Source organism: Labrus mixtus, chromosome 14, assembly GCF_963584025.1.
Source record: "Labrus mixtus chromosome 14, fLabMix1.1, whole genome shotgun sequence".
NCBI lineage: Eukaryota > Metazoa > Chordata > Actinopteri > Labriformes > Labridae > Labrus > Labrus mixtus.
The window spans coordinates 21762461-21776974 of NC_083625.1; the positions used below are offsets into that span (position 1 = coordinate 21762461).

General features: G+C 43.9%; 2 protein-coding genes across 2 annotated transcripts; one reads left to right on the plus strand and one right to left on the minus strand.

Annotated features, from left to right (window-relative positions):
- Nucleotides 1-45: 45 nt before the first annotated feature.
- zmat2 (zinc finger, matrin-type 2) lies at nucleotides 46-4649 on the minus strand. The gene is made up of 6 exons (XM_061055791.1): nucleotides 4538-4649; nucleotides 3665-3764; nucleotides 3121-3244; nucleotides 2891-2964; nucleotides 2656-2801; nucleotides 46-720 (listed from the first exon to the last, which is right to left on the minus strand). The coding sequence occupies exons 1-6, from the start codon at nucleotides 4553-4555 to the stop codon at nucleotides 577-579; spliced, it is 606 nt and encodes a 201-aa protein (XP_060911774.1). The 5' UTR covers nucleotides 4556-4649; the 3' UTR covers nucleotides 46-576.
- Nucleotides 4650-5824: 1175 nt separating this feature from the next.
- slbp2 (stem-loop binding protein 2) lies at nucleotides 5825-13189 on the plus strand. The gene is made up of 9 exons (XM_061055792.1): nucleotides 5825-5982; nucleotides 7541-7702; nucleotides 8291-8371; nucleotides 8644-8724; nucleotides 9255-9398; nucleotides 10475-10645; nucleotides 10871-11033; nucleotides 11315-11441; nucleotides 12425-13189. The coding sequence occupies exons 1-9, from the start codon at nucleotides 5933-5935 to the stop codon at nucleotides 12487-12489; spliced, it is 1044 nt and encodes a 347-aa protein (XP_060911775.1). The 5' UTR covers nucleotides 5825-5932; the 3' UTR covers nucleotides 12490-13189.
- The last annotated feature ends 1325 nt before the right edge of the window (nucleotides 13190-14514 follow it).

Genomic DNA, 14514 nt, shown 5'->3' on the forward strand with positions numbered 1-14514 from the left:
ACATTCACTGACACAAACAGTGTCGGAAAAAATGAGAACTACAAATTATTTAAAAAAAAGATGTTTATTACAACAAGAATTCCCCAAACAAACAACGGACGAGTTCAGACAATCAAACTAAACTCTACGAGGTCGGAGTTTAAAGTCGCTCGTTTCTTAAATTAAGTTTTTGAAACTCTTCAATGATTTATATCCAAACTTAGTTAAAAAACTTCCATGTTGGGAGGGTGTTACTACTGGAAACTAAACCATTGATCTGCAGTCATAGTCTCGTTTTTCACTCTGCTTCCTGCGTACACAATCAGCTCAACATGGACTTCCTGTCTCACCTTTACCTGCTGGGTTCAGAGAGGACAGAGTCGAGGATCAAACTACCGGAAAGAAGGAGCCTGGATGTAGATAAAAGGAATATTTTAAGGAAAAAGTTCTGAACCAGGAGTGTGGAGTATCAGCTGCAGCAGAGCTCCTCCATCCCCGTTCTGGTCTCAAAGTCCAGCTGACTGAGGGGGCGGAGATAAAACCAGGTTCCTGTCTTGGAGCGCCGTGGTTGGCACGTTGGAGTCGGGCTGCAGAGCGTCAGTGACCCTTCTTGGATGAGCCAAAACCCGAGAACCCCATCACAGCCGCCATCTCATCGTCCTCCTCGAAGTCCACGTCGTCCTCTGCACGCCGCTTCCTCTCCTTCAGCTTCTCCTTCTTATAGGCCTTCGCCTTCTCCTCCTGACACACACACAAACACAAACACATTAACAACAGAGCTCTGTTATATCTGATTGTGAATTCATTTAGGACAGTGGTTCTCAAACTTTTTAGACTGCGTACCACCTCCGAAAATATTTGGCTCTCCAAGTACCACCATTATGGTAGATGTTAAAATACACTGTAGGCCTATTTCTACACACATTTTACACAGGAGGTTATTTATTATGGACTGTTGGCAGCCACACTATAGGCCTACTAAGGGTTAGCGCTAGAACTGACACTTAAACTCCACACAACTCTGACATTTGCCCAAATAAAAAAAAAAGTGCAGCACAATAAAAATGCCAACTTTATACCAACAACCTGTTTGAGAATATTTAGTCTCCAGTGTTTCCCACTAATAGACGATACCTGGGCCCAAGTATATTTCCGACCTGTTCTTATTTAATTTTGCATTTATTCATACAATTGCTGCGTGACTAAGAGAGCGAGAGGTAGCGGGGAGAGAGAGCGCGCGAGAGAGTGCAGGCGCGCGCTCCGCAGGCTTCGTGCAACCAGAGACGCTGTATTATAAGTCTCTGCGTTCAACATAGCAAAACTGCCTTTTTAAAAAAATCCCTCTCAACTCCTGCGGAGTGTTAAGACGGCAAAATAGAGCAGAATCACATCAGCTTCAGAGCGAGAGAGAGAGGGGGTGAGTGACTGTCCGTACATGCATCAAAAACTGAAGCTTCTCCTGGTTCCGTTATGTACAGCTGCTTGCTGCCGATTGTGCTGAACTCCAATAAATAACAGAATATCTGTTGATGTAGACCTACAGCTGCTTGCTGTTGTTTCAGTACTGAACTATAACGGAATATCGAGTGGAACTTTTCAAAACACGAGGCGCACTCCTGTTGTTGTTTATGTCTGTGCGTGCGCAAAAATTGAGCAGATTAAAGTTGTTTGTTGCAAAAACTAAATTAATTTATAGGGGAAAACACATCTGATATAAATACAACTCAATAGATACAAGACAGATAAGATAAGAGTATGTCAAAAATAAAAAAAATCATTTATGCTGAACAGGTTTTTTTTTATATATTGTGGCGATTTCTTTGCGTACCACCACAGGGAGCCCGCGTACAAGGAGCCTGTCATCATCACCAAACTCTTCCTGAGTTGAAGTACCAAAAACTGCAGTTCCTCCAGTCTCCACTAGAGTCTGTCTCCTGCAGTGAGTCAGTCCCCATAGAGCCCTCTTAAAGGTAATATAATAAATTAGTAACAAAATGTTAAGCAGCTCTGTGAGCTTCTGTATTCTGGTAAATAAACTGGTCAGCTTCTCATTCGGTGGGAAACATGATGGTTAAATCGCTCATTAGCAGCTAACGAATTAGCCACAGGTTCTGCGCCTGTTAGCTTTGATTACTTAGCGTTTGCCAACTCCTCCCTCCCGGCAAGAGAACTGGTTCAGATAGAAGTGATTGTACCCGACCTAAAAAGCCTCTGCATGTTTCTAATAAGCTCCACGAGTAGAAACGTGCTCAAACTAGGATCAATATTGGAGATGCTTTTGAAAAATGGAGAGAGGTTAGAACACAGAAAGGTTTACAGACCGATGCAGAGCTGGATAAACACTGAAGCTTCAGTGTTCACCACATGGTGACCTGTGTGAGCATCGACTCTAGAGAGCAGGGGGCGGGGGGGAGACTGATCTCTACAATGTTTAGAATTTAGACTGCAGTACCCATTTTAAACACTAGGAGTCAGAGTTACATATTGTTCTTTTAATAGGGTGCAGACGGCTTAGCGGTTGGGTCGCACCCCTTGTAGTGACGCTGTGGTCTGTCAAGCCTGCGGCCAGAGCCCATGTTCGGGTCCTACCTGTGGCTCCTTTCCCCCATGTCACTCCCACTCTCTCCTTTTCCTAACTCATCCTAACATCAATCAGCTGGGGCTCCTCCTCCTCACCTCCTCACGCAGCTCCTTCATTCGCTCCTCAAAGTCGTACTCCTTCTGCTTCTCCTCCATCTTCTTCTTGTTCACCTCGAAGCGCTTCTTCACCTGATCCAAAGACGAGCGCTCCACCCGCATAGACATGCCCAGGTTCCTCTGGTCTGCTCACACACACAAAAACAGTTACACACACACAAACACAGAGTCATGCGCACACACACACATCTGGTCTTCATCGCTGTGAACTCACGTTTTTTCCCGTTGATGTGATCCAGGAAGTTGATGGAGTCTTTCACCACACAGTCGCACACGTTACAGTAATAACTGTTAGAGAAGAAGAAGGAAGCCAATCAGAGAGAGGGAGCTGAGCGGTCTGATGAACGCTTCATGAATATCCTTAAAAACGTGAACATTTCTCCCCGTGTTTGTCGTGACTCCATCTGTGTCACATGACCCTGTTAGTACCATCATGACACGTACCCGCCCATCTCGGCCTGAGGAGTCGTCTTCGTGATGACGATGGTCTTCCCCAGTTTGGACTCCAGATCCACCTTATAGTCTCTGTGACGCAGGAGGTCCCGCTTGACCGGGGGCGCCGTTTTCCCTATGAGAGAGAGAGACAGAGAGAGAGAGAGAGAGAGAGAGAGAGAGAGAGAGAGAGAGAGAGAGAGAGACAGAGAGACAGAGTGTGAGAGAGAGAGAGAGACAGAGAGAGAGACAGAGAGACAGACAGAGAGAGACAGAGAGACAGAGAGAGACAGAAAGAGTGAGACAGAGAGAGAGAGAGACAGAGAGAGAGAGACAGAGAGAGAGTAAAGAACGTGTTTTAAAGGGTAAAAAACTCTTCAGAGAGAGAAAAAAAAATCTAGATTGTCCTCCATCTTGACCAAACGTCAACATATCTGTGCATGACGTTTGATTTAGACCAGATTCATATTCAAGTTTTAAAGTTCCTGGTTTTGTGTGGATCGTTTGTCGGACACAGGTGTAACAGTGATAAAATGTTGTTGTTTTATTTCCTCACCATCTCGCCGCTCTCGGTCTCGCTCCTCGGCCAGACGTTTCTGAGCGAGGTTTTCATACTCGTCTTTGTCCCACTTCCGACGGAAGTCGTTCTTACTGGACTACAAGAGAAGAAAGGAAAGCAGTCGACACGTCATGTAAATAAAACATCTGCATCATCACACAGAGGAAGAAGAACCCCGAGCACATGTTCTACATCCAGAGTGCAACCTGCTGCTGTCCTCAGCTCAGAGGTTCATCGCTGTCAACTGAACAGGTTTAGAAGTTCATTAATCCCTGCAGTGTGTTCAGTGAGACAGGAGAAGCTCTGCACATCATTAGTCTCTCTGCTATTTAAAGAAGCTGATGTATTTTATATTCTTCATGTTGTTGTTTTTCTGAACATTATTTAATAATGTTTATTATTTTGTGTTCAATGTGAATAATGTTGATAGTTGTTTTTATACTCTGTGTATCAATAACATTCTTATTGCGCGTCTCTAAACGTAACGTCACATGACCGGAAGTCTTCTTGTTGATTATGCTAACGGAACACAGGCTAACATTTAGCATTCCGTGTTAACGAGGCAGCAGATTAAAAACAGCCCTGAATACGTTTTTAGATGTATCTCAGTCCTCGGTAAACGTCGATAAGATACATCATTGAACAAGCTTCGTTTAATAAACATGGTTTAACAGAGACTGGGTAACATTGTTCTTTAGCAGCTAGCTGTTGTTCCGCCTGCTAACCCGGTGATTTTAACGTAACCCGGGTTAGCTCAGAGCGGCTAGCAGCTCCGGTTAACGGACACATCGGAGCTGAATCTAAAACCACGAATCATTAAACTACTTTTATATTTTAAACACATGAAACAGGATCAGACAGACAACTCACCCCGCTGCCGGACGCCATCTTGTTCCCTCTGTGTCAGAATACGGCAGTGGTCGTGATTTGATATCAAACAGCGCCGCCTGCAGGAGCGGAGCGGCAGTACCGGTCTCCACCGACTGTAACATAAATAATAATGAACACACAGGGAAGTGATGATAATAAATATGTTTTTATCTTCTTTCAAATCGATCTTACAACCTCCACATGTCCCTCATGAACGAGGGAATCTCTCTCACGTCTCTAATAAAAGATCAGCTCGTTGTTTAGAGATTCAGTCAGGTGAAGTCTCCTCGTGGTCGCACGCTGGAGGTCCACCTGAGTGCTCCTGACCTGCAGGCTTCAGTCTACATAGAATAAAATAGAATTACTTTATTGATCCCAAACTTGGAACAATATGACACAATATGAGTAAAAACTACAATGTTAGCAAATCTAAACACAATATAATATTAAATACAAAGTAAATAAGTACTAAAAATATCAAAACTAAGAATGTGAATATGTACAACCAGGATTTAACTAAGCATTACTAGTCTTAAATAGGAAGATTAAATATGAAAAATTAAATGTAAATGTGCAAAAACAGAGTTGTAAATGGACAGTATTGACATAGGGAGCTGTCCAGAGCTGTGCAATCAGTGATACATAAGTTAAAGTGCATGAGCGTAGACATATTATCAGCAGAAACTATTCAATATAACGGCGAGTAGACAGACAAATGAAGTGAACATGAGTGCAGGGATAATTTGTAAATTTAACATGTGCAGAACAGAGTACAGTAAGGAGAGACAGATATTATCATGATGACAGTTCTCTGCTCGCATGAGGTGAGTTGTTGTACAGAGTTATGGCCTTCGGTAAGAAAGATTTCTTGTATCTGTCCTTGTGACAGCGGAGTTGTATCAGATGATCACATGATGAAGAGGAGGGGAAACGGCGCCCCCCTGTGGCGAGCTGGTGGAAATGGACGTTTCGAACTTCAGAACTAGTTCAGTATAAACAGTTTGTGCTTTTCTTCTCATACTGCAGGTCAATATAAAGTTATAGTAAACACAATCACTTTGCAGATTTATGTTCATTAAACAACATTTAATATTAAAATTAATTATTAAAGAGAAGAAAACACCGACTACAACCTGCTGCGACTCAACGGCTGTAATAAATAAATGATGAATATTTATTAATTAATATATTCTCCTTGAAGGTGATGCATGAAGATGAGATCGTCCTTTAATGATCACGTGACTCCATCATCTGATCCACCGGACCGGAAGAAGCCCCGGGTGAGTGCGTCGGCAGGCCCCGCCCCCCTCAGGTGCGTCTCATTAAAAAGCTGTGAAAGCGGAACGATGGCGTCTGTCCGTCTGAAGAGAAGGCGCCAAACTCAAACTGCAAAATATGTCAACGAGCGGAGTGGAAACAGCTCAGAGCCCGCTGCTCTCCTCCAGGTCTGTACGGCTCACCTGAGACACGGAATACACACCTGAGACACGGAATACACACCTGAGACACCAAACACACACACACACGCACACCTAAACCCCAAGTACAACACACAGAGCTCACCTGAGTCACGGTTAACGGTAAATTGCGGCACAAAGGCTTTACACGCGGAGACTTTTGATTGAGTTTGAAAAACCTCTTCAAACTGAATCTTTTGTGTTTTAACTTAGAGTGCACCTTTGACACGTTTCCTTCCTCCGCAGGTGTGTGTTTGCGCGCGCGTGTGTAGCGTTCAGGTGTCTCGCAGTTAATTCATACTGATTAATCTTCACATGGAGAGAGCCTCCTGAGCTGCTCTGATTGGTGCAGACTCTACCTGCAGGCAGCGCACAGGGCAAAAATACGTAATATAAAGAATAATTTATTTGCCTTTTGGAGATAACACTCCTTAAAGATCAATAAATAAATTATGTTTGAAAGTTTCCGGTCATAATTATTAAAAACTGAAATGCTGAAAAACACAAAAATTAACCAATATTCTTTATTTATTTTTTATTCTAGTTGATTTATTAACAAATAAGTAGTTATTTTCAGGTTACCCTAAACCTTTTAATAATATCCCCAGGTGTTTTATTTTCCTCAGTCTATGAAATGACCCGACTATAAATATTTACAAACTAAACTCGTGGACATCAAGGACGGGAAATATACTAAAACTGTAAACTAACGCCAGAAAGAATATTGAATTGAGTAAACTAAATCAGAATGTTTGGGCTTCTTGTCCCGTTTTATTTGAGACAGGACAGAGAGCGAGCGGGGAATGAGCCACAGGTCGACTTAGAACCCGGGCTGACTTCTTTTAGGATGTGGAGCGTGCACTAACCACTAAGCTATCTGTACCCAGATGAGCTTTTATTTGAAGTTTTACAGTATTCTAAAAATTCATATTTCTGAGTGGGCGTCTGTAGTGTGCACGTGCCCCAAGTACAGGGACCATGGACCTCCAAGCGGGCAGCTCCGGTTCAAATCCGACCTGTGGCTCCTTTCCCGCATGTCATCCCTCTCGCTCTCTCTTTCTCTCGCTCTGATGTTGGGATGTTTCATTAGTTGACTATTCACATTTTTCCCTACAAAATGTGATGCTGCCTCAGCTGATGTCAGACATGGAGGCAGAAAGTGCCCTCTGCTGGTTTAAAGGAGAATTACAATATATGTTTTTGTCTGAGTGATTTAAATTGTTCGTCAGCTTTTAGTCGTAGTGTGAGCTATCATTGCATCCCTACTTCCTGTTTAAGTGTTATCATCAGACAGGTGTGAATGAGTGGATTACAGGTAAACTCCTGCGGACCGGCACGCTGTCTGAAAACATTGGTAACTTCTCCCTCCAGACAAGTTACCGATGTTTTGTGTTATTTAGACTGTGTTTGGGGTTTGCCTGTAATCTTTGATGCCCAGTGTCGATGACTTATGTCGTCTAGTTTTTGTTGCCGTGGTGACAACGGGTTTTGATATCGTTACATTTGAACTTGTGTCAGATCAAACACGAAAATCCCGCTCTCTCAGTTTCTGTTTCAGCCCGTGGTCATGTGTGTGCGCGAAGGGATGGTCGGCAGCTGTGTGGAACGGTCTCAGTGACCCGCTGCTGGCTGCAGCGGCCTCCGGATGCTCCGCCCCCGAGCCGTGGCTCCTCCCAGGATGCAGCTCTGTCTACGACAGCCTGGTCAGGTGAGAAACACCACTTCATTCAATAACTTCTATATTTTATTTTGGCCGCAGACTGTATATATACGAAATGGACGTTGGCTCTTAAATAAAAGCAAAGCCAATGCAGAGTCCGACGTACAACATACGACTGACTTGTTTACGACATGCGACCACAGCTCACCATTCATTCATGCAACTTCATTTTGACCATGAGCACTTCTTCTGTTCAGTCTCATCAGAGAAGAACGAGCGACAGACCGGATCAAACGAGAGCAGAGCTGTAGATCTCAGATACTCACACCCTGATTACTTCTGTCTGATCATTTTATTCCTTTACTCCTCTGTCATCGTGTCCATTTTCGTCTCCTCCGTCTTCTTCTCCTCCTCTTCTTTTGTCTTCTTCTTCATTGTGTTTTACTCCTCCATCTGCTTCCTAATCTTAAATCATTTTCTCCTTCTCTTTTGACTTGTTCCTCTTCTACTTCTCCTGCTTCATCTCCTCCTCCTCATCCGTCTTCATCTTTTCTTCTTTTAGTCTTCTGTGGTCTTCTCCTTTGTGGCCTCCACCATGTTCTTCTCCTCAATCTTCTATTTTTTCCTCTTCCACAGTAACGTGTCTCCGATCCCGTCTCCTCCTGCTGCCAGCGGCCTGCGAGGACGAGAGAGAGCCGGCAGCACCAAACCTCGCAGGTTTAAAAAAAAATATATATATATATATATATATATATATTATCAGTGTTTCTGAACAATGACGATCATGAACAAGAATTAAAGAACTGAACATGCTTTCAGGGTTTAATCATTGTGCTAACTGCCTTTTAGCTTAGCATTACTGCTAACTGTCACTTAGCTTAGCATTTAGCATATCAAGTAGAAGAAGGGGGAGGTGCATCTTAAACTTCATCTTTGTGTATTATTGAGTGTGGGGTGTATGAGATAATGAATCCAGTTTGTCGGTTCAGGCCGTCCATCCTGGAACGCTGCATCCTCAAAGTGTCGACCAGCAGTGTGGCGGTGGGGACGGACGACCTGGACAGTAAGAGGTCAGTCAGCTCTGAATGCAGACGTTTGAAACCACAAAGGAAATAATGATAAAACACCTGGAGACAAAGTAGAGTCTGTTAGTCCAACAGAGGGCACTCTTAAAGGGGGTGGGGATTTAAAGGGGTAAGATAGACAGTGGTCCTCAGTGTCTCCCTGTAGTCTCAGTGATGTAAAAGAAGGACACTGCTGCATCTTTGAATGTCTCATTTCACTTTAACAAACTCAGACTGCTCAGCTGACGAGTCCAAAGTAATATCCACCTTATGACATCACACATTGACCTTTGTTACTGTTACTTTGAGATGTTTGAGATCCCTAACCACTTTGTGTTTCTGTGCTTAACTTCATGTCCTAACCTACCATTTACAGGAAGGGCCTTACTTTATTTCAAAATAAAAGCACACAGCAAGTAAAGGACTCTCAGATTAAGACAGCACAGCATTACAAAATAAAAACACACAGCTGAACATGTTCAGTAAGAGCAGAGCCACAGGAGACTTTTTAAAATCTGACCTCGGTCTTCATGCAGACCCCCCATCAGTCGCTGCTACCCCCGCCTCCCCGACCCCGCCAACACAGAGACCAACGCTGCGGTTCTAAAGCGGCGGCAGAAACAGATCCAGTATGGTAAGAACACCAGCGGCTACCAGAACTACCTGCAGCAAGTCCCCAGGTGAGACGATCCACACGGGTACAGATGACACGCACGTCCTGAGTGACATCATCACGCAGACATCTAGATTCAGGGTCACGTAGTGAAGCTGCTTCACACTTTTATTTTTGTTAATTCCTCGCCAACGTTGAGTTCTTCTCCACTTGTGTGTTGATGCTGAGAATAGTTGAATAGTTTTGTTCACACCTGAACAAACCTGCTGAGGTTTCATGTGTGAACACAAACAGCTGAATGTTTCTCTCTTCACCTGGAGTTTCTCCTCCAGCCTCCTCATATTTATTCTGCAGAAAGTCACAGTGAGTTGATGTGAGAATGCAGCAGGATATAATCAGGAGAATTTGTGAAGACGATCGTTTTTTTTCTTCTTGTATTTATATCAAACGTGTTTTCCCCTCTAAATTAATATTGTTTTTGCAACAAAGTTCCACTTGATATAAAAGCGTCTGCTAAGTGAATTGTAACATTGATATTCCTGTTATTTATTTATAAGAGTTCAGCAGAAAGCAGATGTACATTACATTTTTTTACAACGAAGCTTCAGTTTTGATTGCCGCAAGGTGCATTTACAAGAGGGGTCTGCGGACAGCGGACCTTCTCTCTCTTTCTCTGAAGCTGATGTGAGTTAGCTCTCTTGGTTCCCGTCTCTCCACAAGAGTCGAGATAGGAGTTTTGCTGCACGGAGCATGAGTGTGCCTGCACTTGCGCGCTGTCTTGCGCACGCAGCAATGTTGAATGAAAAAATTAATAAAAACAGGTCGGAAATACTAGGTCGGCCATGCTTTTTATTACGTCATGTCATACATCTGAAGCACACATCCCCGCCCCCCTCCTGCCCAGTTACTCTTCACGCTATGAGGAAGCTTTCAGGAAAACATCTTTGTTAGAGAAAAGATGGCTCAGAACCTGCAGAAGAGTCTTGTTGTGTTTGACTTTTCAAAATGTTGGTAGTTCTATCGGCTCATTAAACATTTCTAATCACCTTCGTCCTATGCAGTTATTAATCAGTCATCATGTTCTTTATGTTTTTCCTGACATTTAAAGTAAATAATAGCTGTTACACTTTGGTCCTTCTTCAGACACATGAGGGACCCTAAGCTCCACCCATCGACTCCCAACAAGTACAGGAAGTACAGCCGCCGCTCCTGGGACATGCAGGTGCGTCTGTGGAGGCGGGCGCTGCACCTCTGGGACCCTCCGTCCGAATCCCAGCCGGACGCCGAAGAGATGCAGGACCCCGTGGAGCAACTGTAGGTGGTTTGAAGTGTTGACTTTATGGAGCATGTTGACCTTTTGATCCCAAATGAATTCCAGTTTAATGTTTCAAGTTGTTCATCGTGAATGAATCCTGGTGAGCTGTCGGGTTTCTCTCAAACCTAAAACCTTCAGTGAGCGAGCTTCGTTCTTTGACTGTGTGCCTCGTTAGAGATGGTGTTAACACTTCGCTGTTTCTAAACTGGTTACTTTGTGTTCAGGCAGAGCCAGCTGGCCAAGATGACCTCTGACCTGTGTGAGGATGGAGGAGACAAGCAGAGAGAGAAGGAGACTCATGCAGCCTCCAAAGCCTCCTCTGTGAGTCTTCTATCGGCCGGGACGTCCCTGGAGCTGCCCGGACCCTGGACCAGCCCGCTGTCCCCGGTACAAACATAGTCCTCAGGGTTGTTGTGACGCCAGAGTTTAATAACATCGATTCAACACCAGAATTTAATAGCACGAGTCTAAATCAAACGATATACCAGTTTGATACCACGGCAATAGAAATACAAGTTTATATTTATTTAAAGCTTCTGTGGTCTGATTGATCCTTAAAATAACAGATTCATTGTTTTTTAAAAGCACTCATCAAAGAATCCATTTTGACGACCTCATCAGAGATCAGAAACTGACCTCCTGGATGAAACTGTGTTTGTTTCCTGCAGGAGGAGGACGGCAGCCTCAGACCTCTCCACTCTCCTCCTGGACTGAGCTTCTCCTTCAGGAGTCAGCTGATCAACGACAACATGAACGATTGGATCCGTTTCCTGCTGGAGGCCGATGAAGCCCAAGGTGAGGTCGCAGGTGAGGCGCTCAGACGGACGCTTCATCGACACAGTTGGCCGTTACAAGCATTGACCTTCTGACACGACTATCGGAACCAAAACAAATGCCCATTGGTCATCTTAATGCTGATGTCATGCTCACGGGTGGGCGTGTAGCCGTTTGTCAGGAGATTCACAGATCCGGTGGACTCGGTGCGCTTCAGGAGTGGCATCATTGTCCCATTTTTATTTTAGTTCGCTTTTCTTCACACTTCACTTTATTACAAGCACCAAAGTCTGTCAGATGTATACTGCAGCCTCCCGTCTCTAGTTGGTGCTGTAGCTCCAGTCAGTGGCTGCTGCCATCTGGCCTAATGCTGAACTATGACCCCGAAGTAAACAGGACAGTGGAAGAATGGCGCCCTGTAGCGCGGCGCAGTTTGTCAGTATGTTGATCTATAAAGCTGTGACATATTGACCAGAGTGATGTGTAACCACATTTAGCATCAGCACGCTCACCTGTAAGGAGGACGGACAGCTGCTGTTGTTAGTAATGCTAAAGTTAGCCGCACTCTGCAAACCTATTTCACATTGTTTACAGACTGTCAAATTCAACCCACAATGCACTGCTGTTTAGTTCCGATCGTAGTTCTCACCTACAGCGAACTGAACTCTGGAGTACTTGGAAGCGGACCGAGACCCCCGTTAAGCCGACCAGAGTTCAGTTCTTTGGTCCTCTCCAGGGTTCGTTTAAGCGTTCACACCACCCCCAACCAAACGGACTATCCGACAAAAGGTCACCAGAGTTCGTTTAAAACGGCTCAGGTATGAGTGCACCCTAAATGGCTCATTTACTACATTTTTGTATCAAAGTTGTCGTTCTTGTAGATTAAATGTTTGACTGTCTTATTTGACACGTCTCTTTCTGTCGTGTTTTTCTCGTAGATGTTGTCCGTCTATCGTGGTTAATTTGAAGGTTTCGTCTCTGACTCTGCTGTGTTTTTCTTCTAGATTTGGGCTCTGATGACCAGCAGGTTCCTGTGTTTTCAGACCAGCTCCTGTGGAACCCTTACTGATCTCCACCGCCTGAAACAAACGTGCTTGAGTCGTCTGCAAACAAGTCCCTGATGTGGTCGGTCTGGACCTGTTAGTGCGGGTCTGTGTGTGTCTGTCCGTCTTTTTAAGATAGTTGAAGTTCGACTCTTAAGGACAGCAGAATGTGATCGGTGTGTGTGATCCGAGAACATCCAACCCTCCGTGATCTACTCCGAGGAGGACTGACGGGAACCTCAACTCCTCCCCGGAGGTGTTGAGATTTCCCAGCTGCTCTTGAACGCCTCCTCAGGTGTGGCAGCTGAACACTGAGCTGAGCATTGTACTTTAGTTTGCACTTAGTATATTTCTGTTACCTGCACCTCTCACCTGCATCATGTTTGAGTTGAATGTCCCTGCACTAAGCAAAAGCTGCCGTTTCTACTTAAAGTCACAGATTAAATCAAAGTAAATGTTTTAATTTCATGTTTGTGTCACGCAGTGGCCTCTCGGCTGTCTCCTGTCCACACTCACCTTCATGCTCAACTGCCTGTCTGTCCCTCCTCTGAGCCGTCGTGTTTTTTCTCAAAAACAAAACGGGGATAATGGGGGGGAAAAGAGCTGTCGCTTTGTGTTTTCTTTTACTTCTTGTGTTTATCAATTTGTATTTTGTGCTGCTTGAATCTGGAGAGCAAAGCTGAAAGATGTAATTAATAAAGATGTAAATAAAGTGTTAAAAATTCACTCTGACTCTTCTTCTGTGATTCATATTCTTTAATATTCAACCCAGAGTGACACCTTCATCAGGGGCGTCTCCAGGACCTTCAGGGCCCCGTGAACAGGTCTCTCACAGGTCTCCCCACAGTCTGAGATATTACTATAACCACACCATTACACTCATGAGCTGATTTACATGAAGATTGACTCGTTTACTTTAAACGTTTAGATACCACACATTTTAAAATTATATAATCAGTTATTTCAAGGATCAATCAGTCAGATTACAATTGTTCTATAAAATGACCTTACTGAACCAAACATTCTGAGTGCTGGCTTCTCATAAAGGTTTATTTTTGGGCTTTCATTTCTATATTCATTCGGGACAGTGGATAGTTTCAGAAGTCAGGATGAGAGAGAGAGTCTTGTGACATGCTGGAAAGGAGCCACAGGTCGGATTCAAACCCAGATTGAAAGCTTTGAGGGTGGTAGTTTCTATACCACAGACTGTTAATATTCAAGGGGGGCGCTGGAGTCCCATCGATGGCGGTCTCTGTGCTGGAAATGCTGTCTCAGCCTAACTTTCAATCAACCTAACGACCAGCTGAGAGCTGGACCTGAGGCGGGTTTTAAGCCTCCTGAAAAACCGTTACACCGCGCCAGCCTGTCAATCAGGTCAGCTACACGCCTTATCAGAGGTACCTTAAGTAGAAATTTTGGGTATCCATACTTTACTGGAGTAATTATTTTTCAGCCGTCTTTTTACTTCTACTCCTTACATTTTCACGCAATTATCTGTACTTTCTACTCCTTACATTTTAAAAATAGCCTCGTTACTACTATTTCATTTCGGCTTGTTTTCATTCCGGCTTGTCATCGTTCAAAAAAACACACAAAAAAAAAATGCCTATCCAGATAAATCGCGCCATCCGGATTCGAGTGAATTTGATTGTGGTTGGATGAGAAGTATAAACATATACCATTCCTACACCCTATTGGTTTGTACGCGATCCATCGCACCTGCACATGACACAAATCACGTCACACCCCAGCAAGAAAATAGCAGATGTATGTAGCCTAGTACGAAGATGTCCGTGGCAGAGACTCAAGAGAACTCGAGGGAAATGTCTCAAGTTTGTACATTTACATTCCAATAAAGGCTATTGATAACATGCCTCTGAAGTTTGACTTTATGCACCATTACAATACTTATAGGCAACTAGTCATCATATCTTCCGCTCCATGAAACACGTTAATGCTCAGTAGTACACATATATGGTTCTTTAATGTATTTGCATTGTACTAAAATGCGTTTATTTTCAATGGGCATAAATGCGGCTGAATCAGGTGCA